This window comes from Myodes glareolus, chromosome 6, assembly GCF_982192425.1.
Source record: "Myodes glareolus chromosome 6, mMyoGla1.1, whole genome shotgun sequence".
NCBI lineage: Eukaryota > Metazoa > Chordata > Mammalia > Rodentia > Cricetidae > Myodes > Myodes glareolus.
The window spans coordinates 104,821,265-104,846,726 of NC_142031.1; the positions used below are offsets into that span (position 1 = coordinate 104,821,265).

General features: G+C 39.9%; 1 protein-coding gene across 9 annotated transcripts in view; it reads left to right on the top strand.

Moving 5' to 3' along the window:
* The window catches only part of Pde1c (phosphodiesterase 1C), a 445,757-nt gene that overhangs the window by 386,528 nt on the left and 33,767 nt on the right, over nucleotides 1–25,462 (top strand). The window contains exon 18 of one of the 9 annotated variants that reach the window (XM_048440410.3): nucleotides 14,526–21,035. The exons of the other annotated variants lie outside the window; for them this stretch is intronic. Within the exon in view, the coding sequence (XP_048296367.3) occupies nucleotides 14,526–14,539 (14 nt within the window). The 3' untranslated portion in view covers nucleotides 14,540–21,035. Of the gene's footprint in view, nucleotides 1–14,525; nucleotides 21,036–25,462 lie in introns of those variants that run through there. 9 annotated transcript variants of the gene reach the window in all.

A 25,462-nucleotide genomic window follows, 5' to 3' on the forward strand; every position in this document is an offset into this window, starting at 1 on the left:
GCTAGGAAGAGTGAGACTGGGTCCTATTATGTGGCTAGTGTCCTGGCAACAAGATTGCCCTGTAGCATCCTTTTGGTCTCCTTTACAGACAGATGTGTTGCTATCTTCTTCTCGTCGTTCTTAATTGTTTTCTTAGTTCTTAATCTCGGAAACATTACTGTCTTTACGCAGATGTTCTCGAATGTTTTGATTCTCCTGAGAGGTCTTCTTCACTGTATTGGCACAAACTCTGTACTCCATAAATGTGTCTTCAAATCATTCTAGTTGGTCTTAATACTAAAAACCCAGATTCAGATATCAGGGTAAATGCTGAAAGATCAGAGACACAAAAGAGCAAGCCACAATCACCTCTTACCCCATCAACTTCTGAGTCTCAACCTTATAAACTTTACATTTCTTTAGTGAATTTCTTTTCTGAATCTTGTCGCAAGGACAAATTGTAACTATAGAGTCTCCAACTCCATCATATACCTGAGAAGGAAATAATATTCCCTGAGTAAGCAGGAAGTCCAAGCAAGCAACTTCCAAACACTGTGAGACACGATAGAAACAGCTGGCTTCCTGGACAGTCACCCACCGTTCCTCTGCAGTGTTGGAGCGTTCATCTTCAGATTTCAGGCCTGACATATCTGGCAGACTTATACATAAAGCAGGATATTCTGAAAGACTTTCCTACCTTGTCTTGGCAAAGCCTAGTAGCTTACTTTTACTACAGAAAAGGAGTAAACTCCATGTGGAGTTTCATCTGTGCTCATTGTCTTTTCTGAAGTAGATTGGTGCTGCCAGGAGTAGACATGCCTTGTCATAAAAAAGAACCTATGTTATTAAAATATCTTAAATGTCATTTTCTGTAGATCTCTGAAGTGTTTGAAGGCCTCCTAAATATCTAACTAAAATATATCTCTGTTTGACCTTGAAAACATACCTAACATGATTACAAGTTTGATTGCAATAAGTGACTAACTACAGACCTGCATTTCTTTACTGTCCTAAATAGTTTGTAATAATAACTTTCGGGGACTAGAAATTTACATTAGATTGTTAGATGACCTATATAGGTACAACTTGAACAACAGGAGAAATGTATGCACAGTATGTTCTAACAGAAATAACCTTAAATTTGTATCAATATACAAATTCCAAATCAATGTAAAATATTTATAACTAAGTAGTTGCTATTTGGGTTTAAAAATAGATTTAACAATCTACCTTCTTATCCTACCATTTCTATAGCATATATATAGTATAACAAAAATAGCAGGCCAAAATGACACAAGTCTGGGAACTCTTGCATTTGCCCGACCTTTTCTCCCATAACCAAGTTGGCATTGTTGTAGCTGGGACCTGGAGTCCTTTCTAATTAGTTTAAAATTAGCTCTTACTAACTTCAGTGCTCAGCCTATTTTCAGTACTCTGCACTATTGCACATTCCACAAAGATAAACACTCTGAGGCTATTTTCCACAAATAGCTAAGCCCATCCATATATATAATCTCATCTCTCTTTCTATCTATGCATATCTATCTATCTATCCATCCATCTATCTATCTATCTATCTATCTATCTATCTATCTATCTATTATCTATTTATCATGTATCTATCTATCTATCTATCATCTATCTATCTCTAGCGTCTATCACACACACACACACATACACACACAGAGGAGGGATGTGTGTGTGTGTGTGTGTGTGTGTGTGTGTGTGTGTGTGTGTGTCACCGGAAGGAAGTATGCATCCTCCTCAGAGGGTAACACTATTTCTTGCTTCGGGAAAGTATCTTGCTATAGATTTCTATGCATTGAAAGAAAAAGCAAACTTATTTCTCAGATAAATGAATTGCCCTTAGCATGAGAATCCAGCACCCTTGTGGGTTGTTTTCCATGAATGCAAAGCGGCCAAACATCTGGAGTGCTCTGGGTCCCAATTAAGATAACTCATTATGACAGCACATGTTCTGACTAATGTCCTATTCCCTTAGCCATTTGTCCACGGAAGCTCCTTTGGCCTAATTAAACAAATTGGCAGTAACTGAACACTGTACTTCAGCATGAAGAAGCATGAAATGGTTGTTCTTGAAAGCATTATGCAATATTGTTTTCTCAAGTTCTATATCTAATGTCTAAACAACTTCCATACCCCGACCAGTGAATGGAGGGGAGAGTTGTAATGTTATTTAAGGTGCTTGTGATGCTCCAGGACAGTGCTTCACTACCAAGATTCTACTGGACTGTGTTGCCTAAACATTTTTATTTGTATGCATCTCTGTTGCTTTCTAATTAAGTTTTGAATCTATTATGTACACTGACCAAACAGTAAGAGTTTCTGCTAGCTCAGTTATGCAGAAATCTGTTGGTTTGAGGATGGCTTTTGGGAAGCCTATGGACCAATATGGGTGTAGGTGAGAAGTGGGTAGATGGAGACTTGCAAAATCTCTGCTTATTTTAGTGGTGGACTTCCCTCTTAGGATCAGGGAAACACAGGGCCTGTGCTTACTCATGGCCCTAGCACTGATGAGTCATGGTGAATCAGAGCCATCAACTCTTTTGGAACTAATACCCACTACAGATCAATGCATTATGAATATAATTTTAGACTGAAACAATGGTAGATTATGCAGCAGAAGGTGGTATGTGGCACCCATTGATTTTCCCTTGTAGACTCTGTGCCTTGCAAGTTTGTAACCATGATGAATATACACTGTGTATATGTGTCATATGATGGAAGATTAATGGGTTTAAAAATTAAATTGCATTATAAGAAGGAAAATATCTAGAACTCATTCATGCTTTGGTCCAGTTACTTAGAACCCAGCCTCTTATCAAATATCTATGTAGTTAAAACATCAAACAAACACCTATTGCATGTTCTTTGTTGAAGACAAAATTCAGTATTTTTAAGCAACTTTACCTTGCAATTAATGATATATAAACTTTCATTGTTTCATTTTTTTCTTTTTGGCATTTCATTACACTCTTGATATTTTATTATATTTCTTAAGGAGCCTGGCTTGACAGAGAAAATCAAAAATATATTTTTTATATTTTTAATTAAAATATAATTATTTCAACTCCTTTCCCTTCTTCCCTCCAGCCCCTGCTAGGTCATTTCCCTTCAACTCCTCCCATGTTCCATCCCATTCTCAAATTAATAGTCTCTTTTTCTTTGATTATTATTGTTACACATATAAGTGTGTATCAGCATATATACAAATGTATAAATACAACCTGCCAGGTCCATTTTTTGTTGTTTGTATGTATATGGTTTTATGGCCGATAATGTTGTATTGGGCTGAGAACTTATTCCTGAGAGATACCAGTTCTCCTTCTCTCAGAAGTTAGTAGTTGCCTGAAGTTTTGTCTAAGAGTGGGGCCACATGAGCTTCTCCCCCTCTTTGTGTTGGTGTAGCTATGAATATTATAATTATTCAGGTCGTGTTGATGTAGCCAATTCCTAAAGAAGCAATCATGCTGCAGACTTCCTAGAATTCTGACCCTTACAGCCTTTTCTTACGTTTTCTGTGATGTTCCCTGAGCCAGAGATTCAGGAACTGTGCTGCAGATTTGTCTATTGGGGCTCGGCACCCTACAAACCATTGATCTTCACATTGTTACAGTTGTGGTTTTCCATGGAGAGTCTGTATTTTCTGTAAAGAGGAGTTTCTTTGATGAGTGGTAATAGCTACACTTACCTTAGGTATAAACATAGGATTTAGAATTTAGTCAAGGAATTATGCTGGTGTATCAAGTGGCAAGTAGTACATTCTGTTCTATGATCCATGATCTCATTACCCATGGGTAGCTGGTTAGACATCTATGAACAGGCATGATTTTCCTCATGTTAAGTATGCCTCCAATCCACTTAAACAGATGTTGGTTATCATCAATATGTGAGTGTCACTATTGTACCTTGCCATAATGGTCGTTGTTGTGGTTCATAGGTGCCACAAGCTGGGTAGGACTGTTTAATGCTTCCATTCCTTGGCAGCTTCATAGTACTTTGGTACTGAGGAAGCTAGACTGCAGGAAATAGACTTTCAGGTCAGATCCAGCCTGGAATAATCTAAGTTCTGTTCCTAAGTGTGTGCTGTATCCAGCAATAGGAACTTATATTCAACCTCTGAGAGATATCCAAGAGCAACAGCAATAATCTTTATTTGGAGAGTCATCTGGACGATCCTGACATGAGAAGAGGTTCTTGTGGCTAGTACTGAGATTTTGGATAGTTTGTGTTCTTACAGGGCGCATTGTTTGCCCAAGTGGCATAACTTTCTCTCTGTCTCTGTCTCTGTCTCTGTCTCTCTCTCTCTGTCTGTCTCTCTCTCTCTCTCTCTCTGTGTGTGCGTGTATGTGTCTGTGTGTGTGTACACAATATAAAATGATTCCATGAGACTTTGTCAAACAACCTTGGTGCTATTTATTCCTCTTTCTCCTTCTGTATTGACCTCCCTTCTAGGTCTGGTCCCCTACTTATTTTTCTATTTCCCCTTTAACGTCATCTGAATCCTGCTATTGCCCTCTTCAGCATCCCCATGCTCCCTTTTCCTTTCCTGGCTTCTGTGGTAACTCCATATTATATGCTTTCATCTGAAGCTGTGGAACTAGGTATCACAGATGAGAGAAAACTTGCATTGTTTGTCTTTCTAGGTCTGGGTTACCTCATCCAATATAAACATTTCTAGGTCCGTTCATTTAGCCCCAATTTTGTGATTTCATTTTTCTTTATAACTAAATAGCATTCAACAAATGTAGAGATGCTGCATTTTCACTATACATTCATTTGCTGAAGGACATTAGGCTATTTCCATTTCCTTGCTGTTGTAAATAGCATGTCTGTGAACAGTGCTGAGCAAGTAAGTTACTGTGGAGTAGTGTGTTGATACTTTTGGACATCTGCCAAATACTGGTGTAGCTGGATCATATCATAGATTTGTTTTTTAGGTTTTTTTTTTTGACCATTCACCATGCTGATTTCCAGAGGCTGCATCAATTTGAATTCTGATAAACAGTGAATAGATATCTGCTTTCCCCCACAGCCTCTCTAGTATATGATGACAGTTGTTGTGTTTATCTTATCCATTTTGACTGGGGTGAGATGAAATCTCAGTGTTGTTTTAATTTGCATTTTACTAATTGCGAAGGATGATGAACATATTTTAAGGTATTTCATAGACATTTTTCTTTCTTCTATTGAGAACTTTATGTTTAGATCCCTGTAGTAATTTAAATCTAATTGGCCCTTAAAAGCTCATAGGGAGTCACACTATTAAGAGGTGTGGGTTTCTTGGGGGAAGTGTGTCACTATGGGGACGGGCTTTAAGGTCTCCTATGTTCAAGATATGCCTAGTTCAGTTTACTTCCTGTTGCCTTTGGATCAAGATGTAGAATTCTCATTTCCTTCTCCAACACCATGTCTGCCTGCATGCTGCCATGTCCCACCATGATGATAATGGACTAAACCTCTGCCAGCCTAATTAAATGTTTTCTTATATAATTGCATGCTGTGGTCATGATGTCTCTTCACAGCAATAAGAACCCTAACTAAGACAATCCCTAACCATTTCTCAATTGTGTCATTTGCTCCATGCCCTTTTTTTTTGAGTTCTTTGTATATTCTGGATATTAATCCTTTATCAGATATGTAGCTGATAAAAATTTCCTTCCATTCTGTGGCTTTTTTATTTGATTTATTGTTTCTTTAACTTGATAGAAGATGCTTTTTAATTTTAGGAATTCTCATGTGTTAATTGTTGGTCTTAATCTCTGAGAAAATGGAATCCTCTTCGGAAAATCCTTTCCTACACTAATATCTTGGCTATGTTTTCTTCTAACAGTTTTAGCATTTCAGGTTTCAAAGTGAGGTCTTTGACCCATTTGCAAATAACTTTTGTGCAGGGGTATAAGGATAAATATGGGACTAAATTTGCTCTTCACCTTGTGGCATCCTATTATCCTAGACCATTTGTTGATGATGCTTTTTATAAATATCAGATGATTATAGTTTCATGTACTCATGTTATAATCTTCTATTTTGTTTCATTGGCTTACATGTCTGTTTTTATATCAGTACCATATTGCTTTTATTACTATAGCTCTGTAATATTTCTACATGTTATTGTCTTTGATGCTATCTGAACTTGTTGGTTGTTCTAGAAGTTTTCTGGGTGGAATTTCTTGGATCTCTTATATATAATGTCATATCATATGCAAACAGGTATAATTTAACTTCTTTTCCTATCTGTATCCCTTTGTTTCCTTCCATTTTCATATTGCTCTGGCTAGTCTTTCCAGCACTATATTGAAAAAAATGGGGATAGTGGACAATCCTATCCCATTCCTGATTTTAATGGTATTGCTTCAAGTTTTTCTCAATTATGATGATTTTTGGCTGTGTGTTTGTCATATTTGCCTTTATTATTTTGAGGTATGTTGCCTCCAGGCCTATTTGCTCTAGATATCTTATTAAGAAAGCATGTTGGATTTCTGTCAAAGGCTTTTTCTGCATCTATTGAGAAAACCACATGACTTTTATCTCTAAGCCCATTTATATGATTGTTATATTTGTTGGCTTACATATGTTGAACATACCTGCCTTTCTGGGATAAAGTCAGCCTGATCACAGTGGATGGTCTTCTTGACCTCTATCTGCATTCAGTTTGCTAGTATTTTATTGAGGATTTTTGCATTTCTGCTCATCAGGCATACTAGTCTGTAGTCTTGTTCTTTTGTTTGTTCATAATTGTGTCTTTACCTGTGTGCGTATTAGAGTAATGTTGGCTTCATAGGATGAATTTTGTATTGCCTCTCCTGTTTATAGTTTTTGAATAATTTAAGAAACATTGTGGTTCTTTGAAAATCTGGTGCAATTCTGCTCTGTGAATTCATCTGCATGTGAACTTTTTAGCTTGAGGGCTTTTTATTTCTTTCCAATCTCTTTCTTTGCGTGGAGGTGTTTAGATTGTTGTTATCTTCTTGGTTGAACTTTGGTAGCTTGGAGACATCAACAGATTTGTCTACTTCTTTTAGATTGTCTATTATTTATTTATTTGGTGTTTTAAGACAGGGTTTCTCTAACTTATTGGAGCACAATAAGTTATTATTTTCTGATAATATTCTTTCTTTGGTGTCTGTTGTAATGTTTCCCTGCTCATTTTTGAATCTGTTAATTTGGGCACTATTTCTTTTTTGGTTAATTGGACCAACAGTTTGTTGTTCTTAACTTCTTAAAGAACCATTTCTTATGATTGCTGCATTGCTTTTTGTTTCTATTTTATTTATGCTTTGATTTTTTATTATTTCTTGCCATCTACTTAGTTTGGACTTGGTTTGTTCTTGCTTTTCAAATTCTCATGTTAAGCCATTAATTTGTGTTTTCTTTGATTTTTTAATGTAGGCACTTAGGGCTATAAATTTTGCTTGTAGAGATGCTTTTAATCTGTCCCTGGAGTTTTGTTGTTTCACATTTTCATTTTCACTTAATTTCAAGAATATTTTGACCTCTTTCTTGTCTTACATATTCATTGCTCAGTAAACGTTGTTTAATTTCCATGAGTTTATACACTTACTAGAGTTGTGATTATTGTTGATTTTAAATTTTATTGCATAATGGTTGGCTAGTACACATGGAATCATTTCAATTTTTCTCCATCTGTTAAGATTTGTTTTGTGTCTCAAAACGTGGTCTATTTTAGAAAAGCTTCCACGTGCTGTTGAAGAGAATGTATATTCTTTAGTGTTTGGGTAGAATATTCTCCAGATAACTTTTAGGTCCTTTTGTTGCAAAAGGTCATATAATTCTGACATTTATCTGTTTATTTTTGTCTGGATGACCTATCTATTAGAGATGGTAGGATGTTGAAGTCACTTAACATTATTGAGTTTGTGCTATGCCTTTGTTTCCATTAGTATGCATTTTATGAAACTGGATGTGCCAGAGTTTGATACATATGTTTAATGTTGTAATTTTTCTTGATTAAATGATCCCTTCACTAGGATGAAGTGCTCTTCTTTGTTTCTTCGAATTAGTTTTAGTCTGAAGTCTATTTTGTCAGATATTAGGATGGCATGCCAGCTTTCTTGGTGATCCCATGTTTGGGATGCTTGGTTCTATGCTTTCACATGATGGTTGTCCCTGTCTTTAAAGCTAAGATGAATTTCTACAGACAACAGAAAGATGGATTTTACTTCTTAATCCATCCAGTTACTTTTGAGTGGATGGTTGAAGCTGTTAATTTTATAGTTTTATCTAAAGCGTATGATGGTGTTAGTTTTCTTTTCTCTCTGTGGGTTCTCAAGTCATGCTTTATGTTTCATTAGTTATAGCTTTGTTTTTGTTGTAGAATCTCTTGGCTGTGCCCAATCCTCTAAGTTCAGAGTATTGCTTCCAGGATTCTATTTAACATTTTTTTTGCATAGATATTATTTCATTTATGCTGTGATTTTTTTTGTTTGTTTTTTGAGACAGGGTTTCTCTGTAGCTTTGGGGCCTGTCCGGGAACTAGCTCTTGTTGACCAGGCTGGTCTCCAACTCACAAAGTTCTGCCTGCCTCTGCCTCCCAAGTCCTAGGATTAAAGGCGTGTGCTACCACCACCCAGTTTTGTGAAGTTTTTATTTCTTCTTCAACTATGGTAGATATTTTTTCTGGATACAGAAGTCTGGGTTGACAGTTAAAGACTTGCAGAACATGGTGTGCATTGCTCCAGGTTCTTTTGGCTTTCAGAGCTTCCACTGAGAAATCAGCCGTGATTCTGATAGGTTTTCATTTAGTTGTGACTTGTGTTTTTTTTTCTTGTGCAGCTCCCAATAATTTCTCTTTGTTATGCATATTTAGTGTTTTAACAATAATATGCCTTGAGAGTTTCTTTTCTAGTGTTGTCTAGTCAGGTTTCTGTGTGTTTCTTCTGTCTGTATTGGTATATGTTTCTTTAGGTTAGGAAGGTTTCCTGTTAAAAATCTGGTCTATGACATTATCTTGGGATTCTTCTCGCTCATCCATGCCTATAATTTGAAGGTTTGATTTTCTTGTTCATTTCCTGCCTGATCCTTTTCTGTTCTTTCTAATTTTTTTTCATATTCTCCACTTATTTAGTCTAGATCTTCTGTTCTGGCTTTTAGTGCTGATATTCTACCTTCTGCTCAATTCATCCTACTTGTAAAACTTTTCACTGAGATTGCTAGTTGGAATATTAAGTTTTCTCAATTCCGTCTTTATTGCATCTTGTTTTCTCTTCAGTATTTCTATTTTTTATTGAATTTTGTTTTCAAATCCTTAATTATCTTCATAATTTTATTCAAGTGTGCATTTATGTTTTCTTGGACATCACTTGGATGTTTATCTTTATCTTCTTGCAGTCAGTCAATAAGGTATTTGTTCATGTCTCCTTTAAATCCGTTAATTCTTTGATGATGTTGATGCTTGTCTTTCTAAAACTGTGCCCTGGTGTTCATCTAGGTGGTTGTCATTGAAGAAAACGTTCATGGGTCTACTGGGTTTGTTGAATGTAATACTGTCATGGCCATTGATAAGGTTTTTTTTTTATGATTTGACCTGGGCTTGTGGTCATCTTTCTTTGGTTGAATGTCTGAGTGAAAATTTATCGTGCCTTAGATTGGGCTAATGCAGAAGCTGTGTGTTTGTAACTAAGCCCGGTAAGGTTGGTGGATAAGCTGTTCACCCAGACCAGGCAAAGCACCTCCTGAAGCACAGGACTAGAGTGTGGCATATGTGTGTAGAGATGGCATCGGGTAGAGGAAAGGACTGGAGAGGAAAGGAATGTTTCAAGAGTCAAAGATGTCTTGCAAACAAAGCAGATTCAACCAACATGGATCTGGAGGTAGGCCTGTGGACAGGGAAAAGGGAACAAGTGGATTGAAGGATGGGTGATAGAAGAAGGAACTCCCCAGGCAAAGGTGGCTGGTGAACAAAGAGGGTTCCAAAGATTTGGATCTGAGCTTCTGGCTCTGTAGATGTCAGTGGCAGTAGTGAATGGATAAAATTTTGACAGGAAAGGTGATTTTTTTCTTTCTTTTTGAAACTAATATTGGTGTCCAGAACATGTATAAATAAAATAGTAATAACAGATTGCATATTTATTTGATTCTCCTCTAGAGAAAAAGTACATTTTGTGAGATTCTGTATAAATAATTAAAGAAACAAAAGTCACAGTGTATCTTCCCAGAGAAGCTCTACTGATATGATTAAATCCTTTAGAAAAAAACGGCTTCTTTTGACAATAGCATATACTGACCCAAGGCTGTCTGCATTTTTAATTCTATGTCTTGGCTAGATATCTACATTCTCAAGACGTGTGTCAGATAACCAATCCTGGCCATTAGCTTAGAGTTCTCATAGGAAGGGAGTCCCTGACTGCCCAGTGAAAGCATGTGTTTCCAAACACTGATTGCTACCATACCTGATATTTTTATTCTGTACTTTGGAACCATCGGGAAAGCACAGATTCATTCTCTTTTTCCTCTATCTGTGCTGAAGCATCCTGTGATTTCCTGAACTAATAAATCGGAGGAAAGCATAGAAGGCAGTCAGGCTGTTTCAGGCAGGGTTCTGTGCCTCACAGACTTGTTTAGAAGGACTTTCTTAGTGTTTGTGGTTCTAGTTCCTTCTTGGCTTCTCAAATCCAAAGACTGAACAAACTGTCTCATGCAGAGACTGTGCCTTACCCACACCAGGATGTATGCTGGCCACTGCAGGACTTACTGGTCTGGCAGGGGTAGCTGGAGTGTTGGCATTTGGGAAGGGGGCATTTTACTTAAAGCAGAGAGTGAAAGCAGAAAGACACATTGAATCCTAGCAGAAAGAACATGCTACACAAAGAAGGTGTGGGCACAGCAAAAGGAAAGGAAAGCTTAACACCACCATTATTTACAGGGGTGTGACATAGATTAAGAAGAAAGACAGAGTGAGGGCATGCATGCTCCCCAAGAACCTATAGACTATAGCATCTTATTGTGTTTGGGGTCAGATGGGGGCATCCTACAGGACAATGGCATAGGTCAGTCTTTCATGAGTTAGAGTCCCTCATTAGCCTGTCATATATTCATCTGTATCTTTTTCTGTTGATCCATCCATCCACTTGTCTGGCTAGCTCTGCTAGGGTACATTATCAGGGCATTTTGTTTGAATAGACATGTGACACTGATAGTAGATGCAGTTGAATTAACTTAGAACAATTCTTCTACAATCTTAGATTTAATTGGGGTTTAAGAGAAAATGTACCCATTGAAAATAACCCTTTAAAGCAGCTGCCACAGTCTGAGATTAGAAATCTACACCTGGATAGAATCTAATAAATAGTTCTAAAATAATAATTTTCTTACTACTAAAATACAAAATAAATGCTATTCATATCCCAGAAAATTTTTATTTGAAAATTAAAAGTAGGTTTTGTTTTACAGTTTACCTTTTCCATTTTTTTTCCTATGTAACATTTTGCAGATCTCCGAATCACTTGCTATATGGCTGTGACATTTTTGTTGATTCCATATGGGGGCAGCCATGATATTTTTCCTTTTGAATATGTGCACTTGGGCACTGATCTGTCCTCAGCCAAGTCAGTTTGCTTCTTGGAATCTGAGACGTAGCTGAATCGGGCCATGAAAAAAATCCAAATCTAAGAAAAATGGACAAGAAATGTTTGCAGTGAGGTATGCTTAGAGTGTTTTGTTCAAGGCCAGGGTCAGATTCTTATGACATCTGTGTGCTTGAGGCTCTGCTGATACCCTGAACAACGTGAATGTTAAACACATTTTACAAGCTATGTCACACTCACTTGAACTTTTACCATTTCTTAAAAGTACGATCTTTAATCTAAATGGTTGTAAGAGCCACATTGAACACCCCATGCCTGAAAAACAGTATAGGAAAAACAGAATAAGCAAGGCTGCTCTGTTTTAAATCTATCTCCAACTTCTGTAGATGAAGTTGTTGAGATATCATTATCTACTGGCATGAAACAAATACACTTTATGTGGATTCTTATGCGACTTGCTTGTGCTTCAGGATCCAAAGCTAACCAGGCTCCCCTTCCTCAGATGTAAGAAACCTTAGATTAAGGAGCAGATAGGGAATGCTTGCCTACATGTTTTCTCTAATCATCCCAAGACGGGCCTAGTTTCCATTTTAGTTCAGGAATTAGTGCTTTTAAAGCAAGTGAATTTAACAACATCTTTGTGGCCTTCAGTGTCGACCCTGGATTTAAAGCAATGCTTGTGAAGACAGTGTTCTCCGCCAGCCTCTCTGATAGTCCGTCTTCAGGGTCTTTCTTCTCACGCCTTCGATGCTCTGGCTGACATGTTTGCTCAATTTCCGTTTAGCCTGAAAACACATGTGCAAATCTGAAATACATGAACACACACAGGAAGCAGAGTGAGGAGAGGCTCAGGGGTGATTGACAAGTCAGGGCAAGGACTTGTGTGGCAGCTGTCCTTTCTCCAGAAATTAGTTGCATAGATAGCCAACTGTATGAGACTTCTATATAGGGAATATCAAATTTTGCCATGCAACATCATGTTTTGTATATCATGCAGCAAAGGACAAAAGGGTGGGCAGAAATAGTGTTTAATTATTCCACCTTTTCCATGTAATCCACCTTCCACTTATTGAGCTCACTTCCTTTCAACAAAGAAGTTACTTACCGAGTATGCGCTTTGTGTCGAGCATTGCTCCACACTCAAGAAAATTTTAAAGTATAGACAGACACTTTTCCTCCTCTCAAAGAATCAAGTTTGTCAGGCAACATCATCCGCTCTGAGCAGCCATAGAAGTGGACATCTTAGTGTAAAGCAACATAAGCAGAAGTTACCCTAAGCAAGCAAAGCCAGTGGAGGCTGGGATGATGGCCAGGGGTCTGTAACCTTTTACAGACAATAGCAAAAGGGGTCTTTTGCTATTGATCTCAGATAATGGTGATGAACTCACACACAGCTTCAACATACAAATTTCTTTACTGTATGTGGGCCAAAAAGTAGAGGGTGTTAGAGGTCCAAAGCCTGAAGGAACATTCATTCCTCTGTCTCTCACTCAAGCTATGTTTAGAAAGATGGGAAGATCTCCTGGTAGCCTTTGAATTCCTCTAAGACCCTGAGTTCTGTCTCTGGATCAAGCCTGGACAGCAGGCCCTGAGAACCTGACAATGGCTAACTGGGACAACAGGCAGCTGTCACACTCCTTGATGGCTCACCAGGCTTAATAATGGTGCTTTTGAGCAAACTGTTCTCAGTTTCCTTACAACCAATGCATCTTATTTAAACAAAACAAGACAAAAAAACATCGAACTCAATCAAATGCTATCCATTGTAACAAAACCGGGTTTTGCAGGAGAGCACCCAGGGGTGTACGGGAATGTGATGATTGCCATGATGACCATCTCCCAGGAGTCTAGTGATGAGCTGATAATGACAGGGCCTGAGCACTGAGAGATCCAGCTTACAATTCCCTTGGGGACCAAACCGTATGGGTTTTAGAAAAATTCTAATCCTCAGTGTTAGCTTTTGTCCTGTGTACTTTCCTTTCTGCCGTGTCTTCAGTGCTACTGACAGAGAAGAGAGACTGGTCCTAGGTTTTCGTTCTTTTTTAATTTCTCCCTAATGGGTGCAGTTGCTAAGGGGGGGGGGTAAATGTAGCAAGCCCCAAATGGAGGGGAGCAGCAGGAGGTCTGGATCAATGGTCCCTGGAAAGCCGAGAATTGGCTGTAATTACAACAGACCAAAAGGGACTCTCCTAGCTCCTAACTAGTTTCGTGCCTCATTTCGGCTAAGTCTTATTTAGAAGAAGATCTTGAAAGCTGAAGGGGAGACTTTCCTTGTCCTGAGATGCCCCAGAAACCTTCTGTCCTGAAGACTAGAACCCTGCACTGCCATATTCCAGAAGGGAACATTCTACACAGGGAAGGACCACTGACTTGATGAATGGACCAGTGCCAGCCAGTCTTGCAGGGGTGTTACTGTTTTAAATTCCCTCCAGGACCCATGAGGTAACATGAGATAGAGTTCACCAGGTGGGGGAAGAAGTCCCAATATTGTCTATTTCCAATGATTTAATACTGTTTCCCCCTTTGTTTTCTTCCTCTGCTCTTACTCTGGATCCATCTGCATGGTGTTTTTGGCTGGAGAATGCAATGGCTTGTTTGCAATGTCTTTAGGAAGCTTCCGTAAATGGGACAAACATGCTAAGAAAGTTTTTCTTTGCATGGAAACAACATTAGAGTGATCCAATTTCTTCTGATCCCACTGACCACTAAAATACACAGGCCCAGTTTAAAGAGCCCTTGCATTTGTATGTGTGTTGGGGTTTAAGGTTTTCCGCTGAGGTTGTCCTTGGGTATAGAGTGAGTCTTGTTTTGGGGAGAGTTCTCCTATCTCCCAACTGGTTTTCTGCCTGCTGCAACCAGTCTGAAGTGTTCCGTTGATCTCCTTGACCTTTTGCCCCCAGCTTTTTTCTCCGGAGGCCTGAAGGTGGAGGGGAGGGAAGGCAGCATTGACACCTTTCTTTTTCTTTTTCTTTCTTTCAGATCCAGAAGAGTAGAAAAGACCTCACATAGACTGAGGCTGCCAGTGTCTCGCGCCATTTTAGCTGAGCTTCTTCACTCTCCTTCTTCCACAAAGACCCCTATCTGGGGAAGGTGTACAGCTTTCAAACCCAAGCTCCACATTTGGCCTTCTCTCATGCTGTCTCCTCCCAGGGGCCTCTGGGGTTGACTTGTGGTCTTAGAATTATGGGGGAATTTTTTTTTCACCTGAGCACACAAACCCCACATGAGGCTTGTTCTGCTTTGTTTTCATTTTGTTTTTGTCCCACCCTTGAAGCAGAAATCAAACATGAAAGGCCATTTTACAACCTACTATTATTAATTTGGCTTTAACAGCACCTGATGAGCCTGGAGAGAAAACCTGACCTCCTGGATGTGCTGAGTGAGGCCTGGAAAAGTACCCCGCAGAGTGACCGCCATTTTGTTTTTGTTAGTCCTGTTGACTTAGATGTTGCCTTTCATACTGGCTCATGATGGCCTTGATAGTCAGGCTGACCTTCATCACAGTTGAAGTGAAAGGCCAATCTCTGGTTCTTTTTTCCAGCTGAGAATACTCATTTCCTCCAGTTTATCTTTTAATGCTTAAATTTTGTTCTTACGTTTTTTTTTTCATTTGTATAATATGAACTTGCTTGTCTCTTAAGCGAGATTATCCTACAGGAATATGTATTTGATGCTTAATTTATTATCTGTAAATTCATGAATATAAACCTCAATGTGTTCGTTGATGACCATATATCAATGGGTTTCCCAGTTTTTTCACTGGGCAGCATCCATTATTAAGAGGTCACTGAAATATTGACCACTTCCTGGTCCTCTTCTTTTGAGTGTCTGTGAGTTGACTTGATTACTTTATAAACTGTTTAGAAAGGGAAGTGTTAAGGGACCCAGAATCAGAGAGTTATGTCAGGTAATAGTTTTCATCTTAGTGGAATTATAAAACCACGAAGGAGTTGATTAATAGCAAAAATAGAAACTAAGGATAATAGATATGGCAGGGAAAGGGGATAAAAATAGATTATCCTGAAGCCAAGCAGGAAATGGGATTCAGTAGAGGACAAGGGAAATCTGATTTTTCTTTCCCATGGTGTGGTTTGGATATGAATGTTTTTTTATTATGTAGTTTTAAGTCCCTTCCAAAAGTAAAGCATGTCACATAGAATTAATGATAGGAAGAAAGCAAGCTAGGTAATGGTTTAAATGAATTCCATAAATTTCATTTCTAAATTAAAGTATAAAGACAGATTTTTAAGTTATTGATATTTCTTCATCAGTTAAAGAAGAAGGTGTGTGGTCCTCTAGGCTTAAGACCAAGAGGTTCATAGACTTTAAGACCGCTTGACTCATAGAAAAGGACTTCGGCAGGAACATATGAAAAAAGTTGTTGTCTGGAACACAGTACCTGAGGTTCACACAACTTTTCTCTGTTGGTTGTACATTTGGCCTCATCATAGCACTGACCCTTTTCCATTGTTCTGCCTACTTTCCTAACAGTAAATCATGAAACCCAGATTTAAATGAGTTGGGAATACAAAGGGTCATGTGTGTGACTAGAATAAGCCATGTCATATCTAAGGGAATATAAAGGGTCATGTGTGTGACTAGAACAAGCCATGTCATATCTAATTATTGTAATACGGGCCAGTTGGATGGGCTTTGCTACCAGGGAGACAGTCAGGAAGAGCAAGAAGGATGGGGAATGACTGAGGGTGGCCAGAGATTGGTGATGCTGGGACAAGCGGAGGTGAGGACTGTTGTAAGAAGGCAGCGGTCCAGTATCATGGGCTATATTTGTACTCTGGAGGTACCCAGGATTTGTAAAAAGGTTTCACACACTAGCATCTAACTCAGATGCTTACACTGCACCAGTTAAACAAAATGTGCTTATGAGCTGTTTGCTGTTCAGGGGTCATCGGCTTGCAAACTGTCTTCTTGGAGGTAGAGTGATTCTGTATGTCAGTTAAATGCAATCAAGTACATGCCAGTTTATGTCCTTGGACATTGGCCTTTTACCTCACATCTACTCTGTATTTTTATATGTGAAGCATTTGGGTAGTTGATATAGAATGCCTACTGCTTCATTTTATAATCTAGAAAACAACACTGCACAATATATGAAAAAGAAATAGGAATATAGCCATTTTTTCTAGAACCAATGAAGATAGAAATGTTTTAAATTTGCTGTTAGTCATTAATCAGTTGAAAATGAATGGGAGGAGAATTTTATGCCTTTACAATTTGCTTAGAACACTGAGGAGGTACAAAAGCTCGGCTAATGTAGTCCTAAACTTTTTAATTTCTCGTGTTAAGACACATCGAATAAAACACAGAGTCATTTGTTAAAAACATATGAGACATGCTACTGTGCTCTGAACTGATCTTAGACCTGATAACATACTGGAATAATTATTCCAGGTCAGTATTCACAGAAAGAAACACGATTTCCAAGGTTGTGGCATGCATTCTGTGGGTTTTACTTTTCTTGAAATGGCTTCTTCTGAGCTTAGCATCAACATTCCACCAGCGTTATCCCTCTGCCCTCGTCACTCTTCTGGCTCTGGCTCATGCACACAGCACAGCCTTGCACACCGGAGTTACAATGCAACACTGGGGACACAGCAGTGGCCTCATGCTCATTAGACAAGCCAGGAGCCTTTCACGTTCCTGGATGCAACATGATAGCTGGAGCCAGCTCTTGAGCTGCATCTTCACATTACCCAACGAGCCTTTATCCAAGCTGTGTCTCTGTGGGCTGATCTTAGGGCAGAGTAACTGATGCGTACAGAATTCAGTATTTTATTTCTTATCTGTAGCTGCTTTTTCTAGTCTGTGAGCCCTAATAGCTTATGGCAGCAATTATAAGATGCATTTCTAAACCATCAATGGACTTTCTTCCACTGACTATTTTGTTCTTGAAGTTTTTAAAAGTTATGAAAAACATCTGACCGGAGTCTACACACTAATACCCTTAACCATTAAAGTCACGCTAAGCACCAAAGACAACGACAACCTGGTGTTAGGGATTTGCCTCATTTGCAGAGTCTCAGATGGATTTCCACCTCCAGCCATGGCGTTAGAAAGTGTAAAAATGAGAAGGAAAAGGCACTGTTATCTTGGAATGACAGAGGGAGGGAGGAAGGGAGGGTGAGGGAGAGAGAGAGAGAGAGAGAGAGAGAGAGAGAGAGAGAGAGAGAGAGCAGAGAGAAGAGGGAGACTATCTTGTGCTCTACACTATACAAGTTGGGAGCCAGAATTCTCTCTTATCTCATAGATCACTGTTCTTAGACAGATAGATGGAGTAGGTAGGTGGCTGGATGAATATAGGGATAATGTGTATTTTCTTCTGTTTTTTGTTAATGTCTGAGTAGAGGTTTTGATAATGAGGAACATTTTATAATGTTCTCCCATTGATTGTGATGAAACCAATAGATAAAAGGTAGAAAATCCTTTCTGATAATGAGACAGAGAAGATTCCAGGAGTGGAAGTCTGAGTGTAGCCTAATTTTCCAAATAAAGAGGATTGGGGGAGTACCTTTTCTTCCAGTCAGACATTTCCTTCTAACTTTGAGATGCCCCCAACACTGCAAGACTTACAGTCCTGGTCTATCACAGTGCCTGGCACCCAGTCAACACTCAGGAAGCCTGAGCAGAACTTTCAGTTGGGATCATACTGTCCCTTTCAATGCAAAGTTCAAACTTCCTTCAGCACATATTCAACATCTTCACCATCCACATGGCTATATTCAGGAGACGTGCATTCTGGGTAAAGGCAGACATACTCTAATTACACCAATAGCTTATCATGAAAGAGGGAAAACATCAGGCTATTTGGGGAAATTGTTAAAGCCAACAAGTGCACAAAAATAGATGGAAAATAGTTTCTGTGACCTTTAAATTTGAGAAGGAACAAAAAAAAATCAGATCAATGAGATGAAGTTCTTCAGAGAATGAAGAGCCAAGAAGAATGATGGCGCAGAGCTACCTGAAGCACCCATGACTCTGCTTAGAACCCAGACTGAAACTTGGACTTCTTTGGAGCCAATAGAAAACACTGTCCCTGCATCATGAGAAACCACTGCACAGTCTGCTCTGCCAGTATGGTGGGCACAGCGCCGAGCTGCAGCAAAGCCGAGTGTTACAGAGCATAATGTTTCAATAATGATGTTCTGTTGGTCCTTATTCTTGAACAAATGGAAAATTATATGTGTAATTCATCAATAGCAATCTGTGATTAAAGGCCTCATTATCACTGAGCACGTAAGCATAGTGAGAAGCCAGTCATGAACGCAACGATGGATGCTGCTCTGAAACCAGAAGACTCCTTCTGCTCTGTCCAAGCAGAGGCACCGGTGGGCACAGAGGTGGCACCGGAGTCCAGATGTAATTGGGGCCACCTGCAGATTGTGCTGCATTGTTAATAGCTGTGAGTCTAGGGAGGTAAGAAGACGGGAGGTTCTCACTGGACATTTGTGTGCAAAGGTGATCTCCAGGAGGTAGTCAGGGATGAGCAAGAACTGTTTCCCATGAGAGCGTGCTTTCACCATGAGCAATGGTGCCGTGCAGCAGAGAACCTGGACTGAGAAGTTCATGGTCATCTTTAAGGATTAAGTCTAAATTATCTTCTTATATCATCCCTCCTTCCCATTTTCAATTAAAATATCGGCACACATATTAGAGATGAATTATCATTAGTCCTGACGTTTGTTCAAGTGAAAGCGGGTTAACACCGGCAGTGGCAGGCTTCCTTGAAACACTTGTTCCCAAACTAAGTGGCCGTTGCAGAGCCAGAAGCAGGGGGAATGGTGGGACCTTTCAGCTGGCTCGGGGCATACTTGCCCAGTACTCCTGGGGATTCCTCTACCTTCTGGGTGATTGTCGCCTGTAACAGTCCACAGTCAGAGGCACTATGGGCCATCTTTTCTGGAGTGGTCAGCCTCAGCCGTTGCCTCTGAGACATGCATACTTCCCAGGAGCTGATGTCTGTGCCTACGCGAGCACTCACCGGCAAGCTCACTATGGAGTCCTGTGACTGGAATGGCTTTTAAACAGGTGCTCACGAAGCACACCTCTGCTTACCTTTGCTCCTCTTGTGTACTCTACACTAGGGATGCGGATTTGTCTACGACTACCCTTCTCTTCAAATAGGTATAGATGTGATATGTACGCTGGTCTAAAAGCAATCCCATGTTAATGCGTGTAGCTTTACAGTGAGCCTCTATAGCCGAACATATCATCCAGTGATGGATTCTAGAAACAGACTGTAGAGAATTACATTTCTTTTTGTTTTTTCCTTGCTTGTAGGATATTTTATACAATTTTATATGCTGTAAGATTTTAAGATATTTTTGCTATTTTCCTTTGTAGACCTTGGCTAGGGTTTTCTCGGCTCTCGTGCTTCCTGTACTATGACAGCCCTTGCAGCATTTTTTAAGTGTCATCTCCCTGCTCTTGTCTCTCATTTTCTGACGTTTTCCATGTCTCTTTAGTTAATTCTGCCCAGATAAGCCATTCTACTTGCAATATCGTTTGTGCACCAAATAAGGGGGGCACATTTTCCAGTGTAATGGGAATGAGGAAGTATTAAGTGTTAAAAGCAAGGCAGAGGTAGGTGTGTGGGGAGGAAGGAGTAGGTTGGGGAAGAGAATCAAGTAAAAGGAAATCTAAGTGGGTGAGGGGCAGGGAGACTTAATCCAAAGCAAAGTGAATCATAGGTTAATACAATATCATTGTCTTCCTTGAGTGTAGGACTTTTTTTTTTCTGTCACAGGATTTTTCTCCTCTGCATGTTAGATTCTTACCTTGAGTCTGTAGACTGACTCTTTGTAGGGAGCAGTCCTGGTCCTGGCTGTGTGGGAATGAAAGGTGGAGACCCTAAGCCTTAGACTTTGCTGCTGTTCAGATTCAGAGAGCCAGACTTGTGGGAAGTGTGTGCAACAGTATCAAGAACACTGAGCAGAACTCTGAAGAAGGCAGACCATCAGTCTTCCAGATGTTTTCCCAGATCGTGCCTCATGCATAGCTGTTGGGGAAAATTAAGAAACTTATGGTCGTGTACTGCAGAGACCTTCCCTAGAAGGGAGGAAGACTCGCTTGTCTTTACTTTGTGGCACAATATCATAGACTTCTGGGGTGTGAATGAGTCTCAGGCAGATATAATGCAGATTTAAACTTGCATTTGTGTATCACAGGGCAAGGGGATCCCCTTCCACTCTGAGGAAGAGCATTCTGTTCCCTATGGTGCTGCTGTTTCATACTCAAAGTTGCTCGCACACTGTAACGTCACACCTCCAAATGCAGACAAAGCACGGGATTTGTGTAAAACCAGGAGTGCCAAACTGCTGTTCAAAATATTAAAAGTCTCTTTATTGTCGCTCTTACTGCACAGAAGAGCCTGGTGATCCTTCATGGCCAATTCCTCCCTCGCATCTAGTAATAAATAAATAATTGTATATTCCTCTAATTGTCAAATAAAAACATGAGTTAACCTCTTAATTGGAATGTGAAAACATGAAAAGGCTGTGTTTTTCTTGCCATTGTTGCTTGTTGTGGTCCACATTTTATGCCAGATCTGGGGGCTGCCAGAGCCTACTCCGCCCTCCATCACTTGTATTCTCCTGAATCCTGGGCAATGCCCAAGAAGCAACTGCCTCTACTGCCCAGAGCTGCATTCACAGAGCATGACTGTTGTGTCCGTGTAGCTGAGGGTTGTGTTAAATGGATTATCAGAAGTTCAGGTTGCTGTTCCTGGACCTGACCCAGCTCCCGGGTTATTTTTCACTGAGGACAATGATATTATAATCCCTGGATGTCAGCTTTCAAATTCTAAACTATTTTACTTGCTCCATTCTTGGAAATATTCTCCTTTCCTTCAGAATAGACTAGCATTAGCCTAGTCATTATCTTTGCCTTTGAGGACAGAAGCCATTTACTGTCATAAGATCTGTACCCAGCTGCTAACTTCAAAGCGGCCACTAAGAGGCACCCCCTTGTGGTGATGAAGTGTACCACACAATTGCTGCTCAGTGTGGCTCTGCATATTGTTTTTGCATAGTAATTGCTGTATCACCACTCGCCTTGTAAATTATAGCCTTGAGCAGTGTACTTCTGCCCTGTGGGATTTGGTTGTTTTATAATAAAATTGCTGTTACTAGATCATTGATAAGAACTTAAAGTCTCTTGAACTACCCCATCCCACAATCAGTCACTGTTGGTATTTCCCTGTTTCCTTAAGGTGCATGCTTACACAGTCAAAACCACACAGTGTCCTTAAGTACTCATTATGGCTCATTCATATAATATTGGCATGTAAGCGTTTCCCGTTTCTGAAACCTCCTCCTTAATATAATTTCAGTGTAAGCACAACACAACATTTGTCTTGAAGTTCTAGTGCAGTTTATTAACGACCTCTCCCTTTGATCAATGATGCTAGATGCTTTTATTTTAGCACCTTAATTTGAAATAGCGAAAATGAGTGCTTATGTGTCAGGTTTTGTCACACTTTAGAATATCTCCTGTGAACAAATTGCTAGATGTTCAGTTACAAGTCAAAAGTTGTAAATATTGTGGGCATGTCTAATGCCAGAGCACATTCAAGTGTTAAAAAGCTTATATTTCAACAGCATAAGATGCTGATGTGTAGAGAGCTCCTGTTTTTGGTTCTTTGTGATAAACAGACAGTCAAGTCTCAGTGGAGCAAACAGAGCTGATGTTGTGCTGTGGGAAAGGTATACTTAACCCTGCAGGTTTGAGCTCTGGGACTACCTATCTAGTGGACAACCCTTTGGGAAGTTCTCTTGGAGATACTTCCAGAATTTCAGTGATTCCTTCTGCCCTTTCTTTTAGGGCATAAAATGGCACAAGTGATCATTTGTGCTGAGACATCAGCCCACTACCATAGGCCAAATGTAACACAAAGATGTCAGCCGATATACTTAGCAAGTGTGACCAGAAAGTTATGGCTGTGATAAATAACAGGCATTTATAACATGCTAAAACAAATTGATTTAAAATGCCCACTATGTCAACATCCTTTCCCACCCTGACTTTCCTATACGCACACTGTGCTCTGGGGTCTGGTTGTGTTTATAACAATGCTGCTATTATCAGACTGTTTATAATGATGGTATTTGGACACAGAGGGTTCTTAAATCATTCTTTTCACAGCAGGCCTGTGGGTGGCCACGCTACACTATTTTGTGGAAAGTATATGAGTTGTTTGAGTTCAGTTACAGATCACATGGGTTTCTCACTAGCCTCAGGCTGTCCTGTCTTGTGTGTGTGTGTGTGTGTGTGTGTGTGTGTGTGTGTATGTGTGTTCACCTTGTGGGTGGCAGCCTTGGCTGTCGTTTCCATCTCTTTCACCTTTCCAGGCTCCTGAATAATTGGACTCATTGCCTTTTGGCTGAACTAGGCAAGAACATTAATTTGAAATATCTGAAAGCTATTTGTTTGTCAAAAGACACCTGTCACATAAGCTGCCCCGGTGACATTTCTGCCCTGAGCTGACTGACTATATTGTTTACTCTCTAAACATTCACTGTAGATCAAGGGTAGTTTAATTCTTGGCCTTTAATTTCTCACTTCCCAAAGATGACACATTTCCATTGCATATGTGCATTGCATTATTGCACCCCCACACACCACACGATTCCTTTAGAATAAAAACCAAACAGTAATGAACACTATTACACCTCAGTGTCTACAAAACACGCTTACATGACCATCAAAATCGTGTCTGGTAAAAATACCAAAAAATTGGTATTTTTAGAGCATAATAGTTGGGGAACATGAAATAAAGTTTGTGTCAGTATGCTTGCTTATGCTTTGGTAGTTTTTTTAGCCACTTATGAAATAGCTGAGAATTCTCAAGTTTTATAAATCGAATGCACTCTTTAGGGATGCCGAGTAAAGGATGAGAAGATGGATGGCCCAGGTGGGAAATGCTCACCCTGAAAACATAATGGCATGAGTTTGATTTCCAAAACCTATGTTAAAGAAAAGCCAGGTGGTGTGACCCATGCTTTTTAACCCCAGGACTTGAGAGGTGAAGACAGACGGAACTCTGGGACTTGCTGGTCAGTCAGCCTAGCCTACTATCGTCTGAGGCTTCTATTGGCGTGAAGAGACACCATGACCAAGGAAACGCTTATAAAAGAAAGCATTTAATTTGGGTCTTATGATTCCTGAGGGTAGTCGAGTTCATGACCATCATGTCAGGAAGCAGACAGGTGTGCCACTGGAACAATAGCTGAAACTTTTCTATCCGGAGAGAAACAGATACCTGCTTTTGAAACCTCAAACCCCACCTCTAGCGATACACTTCCTATAGCAAGGCTGTACCTACTCCAACTAGGCCACAGCTCTTAATCCTTCACAAGCAGTTCAGATAACCAAGGCACCAAACATTCAAACATGTGAAACTATGGGAAGCTACTATCATTCAAACCACCATGCCTACTTGATGAATTCCAGACCACTGAGATACTCTCTTCTAAAGCCAAAGTAAACAGTGACTGAGAAATAACACCCAAGGCTGTTCTGGCCTCCATGCTTACATGTGTGCTTGCATAATGAACATATACGCATGAGAGTGCCAGAGGGGAGGAAAAAGAAAAATCAAAAGAAAAGTGGAGGCATAAAGTAAAACTAATAGCCTAATCGACCATGACATTTTCTTTATGAGTGATTGCAAAGCCAAGAGCCTCCCCAGTTCTCAGCCATAAGTTGTAAACTCTATCTGAGTTTCTTGGAAACCTGAATATATATGGGCAGGAATCACTTAAAAATCCATATCATCTGTGAGGTCAAAGCCTATCAGTGGTTCAGGAGAAAGATGGCTCTCCCTGACAGCTCAAAACGGTGTCTTTCCTGAGTACTCATTCTCAAAGAGCCGGGCCCAGCTCAGCCCACTGAAATTGCATTCCTGCTTAAAGGGCTATCTTAGTTAGGGTTTCTATTGCTGTGAAGAGACACCATGACCGTGGCGACTCTTATAAATAAAAACATTTAACTGAGGTGGCTTGCTCGTAGTTTCAGAGGTTCAGTCCATTATTTTCAGGATGGGGAGCATGGCGACCTGTAGGCAGATGTGGTGCTGATGCTGAGAGTCTTACATCTTGCATCAGAGGCAACAGGACTGATTGATTGTCACACTGTTGAAGCGTGAGAAGAGACCTCAAAGTCCTCCCCCATAGTGACACACTCCCTCCAATAAGGCCATACTCACTCCAACAAAGCCCTACCTCCTACTACGTGCCACTCCCTATGAGATTATGAGGCCCAGTTATATTAAAACGGCCACAAGGGCTCAAATTGCTGGATATAGCATTGCGATCGTAAGTCTCACAAGATTGAAAACCACTGACAGAGTGAGTACGGAGTCCCTGTACAACAGGGACTCAAACCTTCAAATATATGAACCTGTGGGACTATTCTCACTTAAACTGTAATATTTCATTCACTCCTTGGCCCCCATAGGCTTGTAGCCATATCAGAAAACAAAATGCATGTAGTTCAACTTCAAAAGTCTCTAGCATTTCAGTCTCCAGACTGTTTAATTCTAAAGTCCAAAGTCTCAGAACCAAGCCCTTAGATCTCCTGCTCCTTCCAGCTTGCTGACAACAACACAAGTCTCTTTCTTGGACTGCTTTCCATTCCCCTTTTGAAGCTCTCAGCAGACAACCCCCAGCATTTTCAACATTTTGCGGTCTCCAATACAGTCAAGGCTTCGTTTTCACGCTTCAGGCAATGGCCTCTCTGAGCCTCCATGCAAGGGACTCCCTGCTCTCAACAATACTCTCTTTCAAGCTTCTACTAGAAGGGTCCATTAAGTCATACTTATAGCATTTAACTGCTTTCCAAATCCAAAGTCCCAAAGTCTTACACATTCAAAAAAAAAAAAAATGTAGTCAATCCTCTTA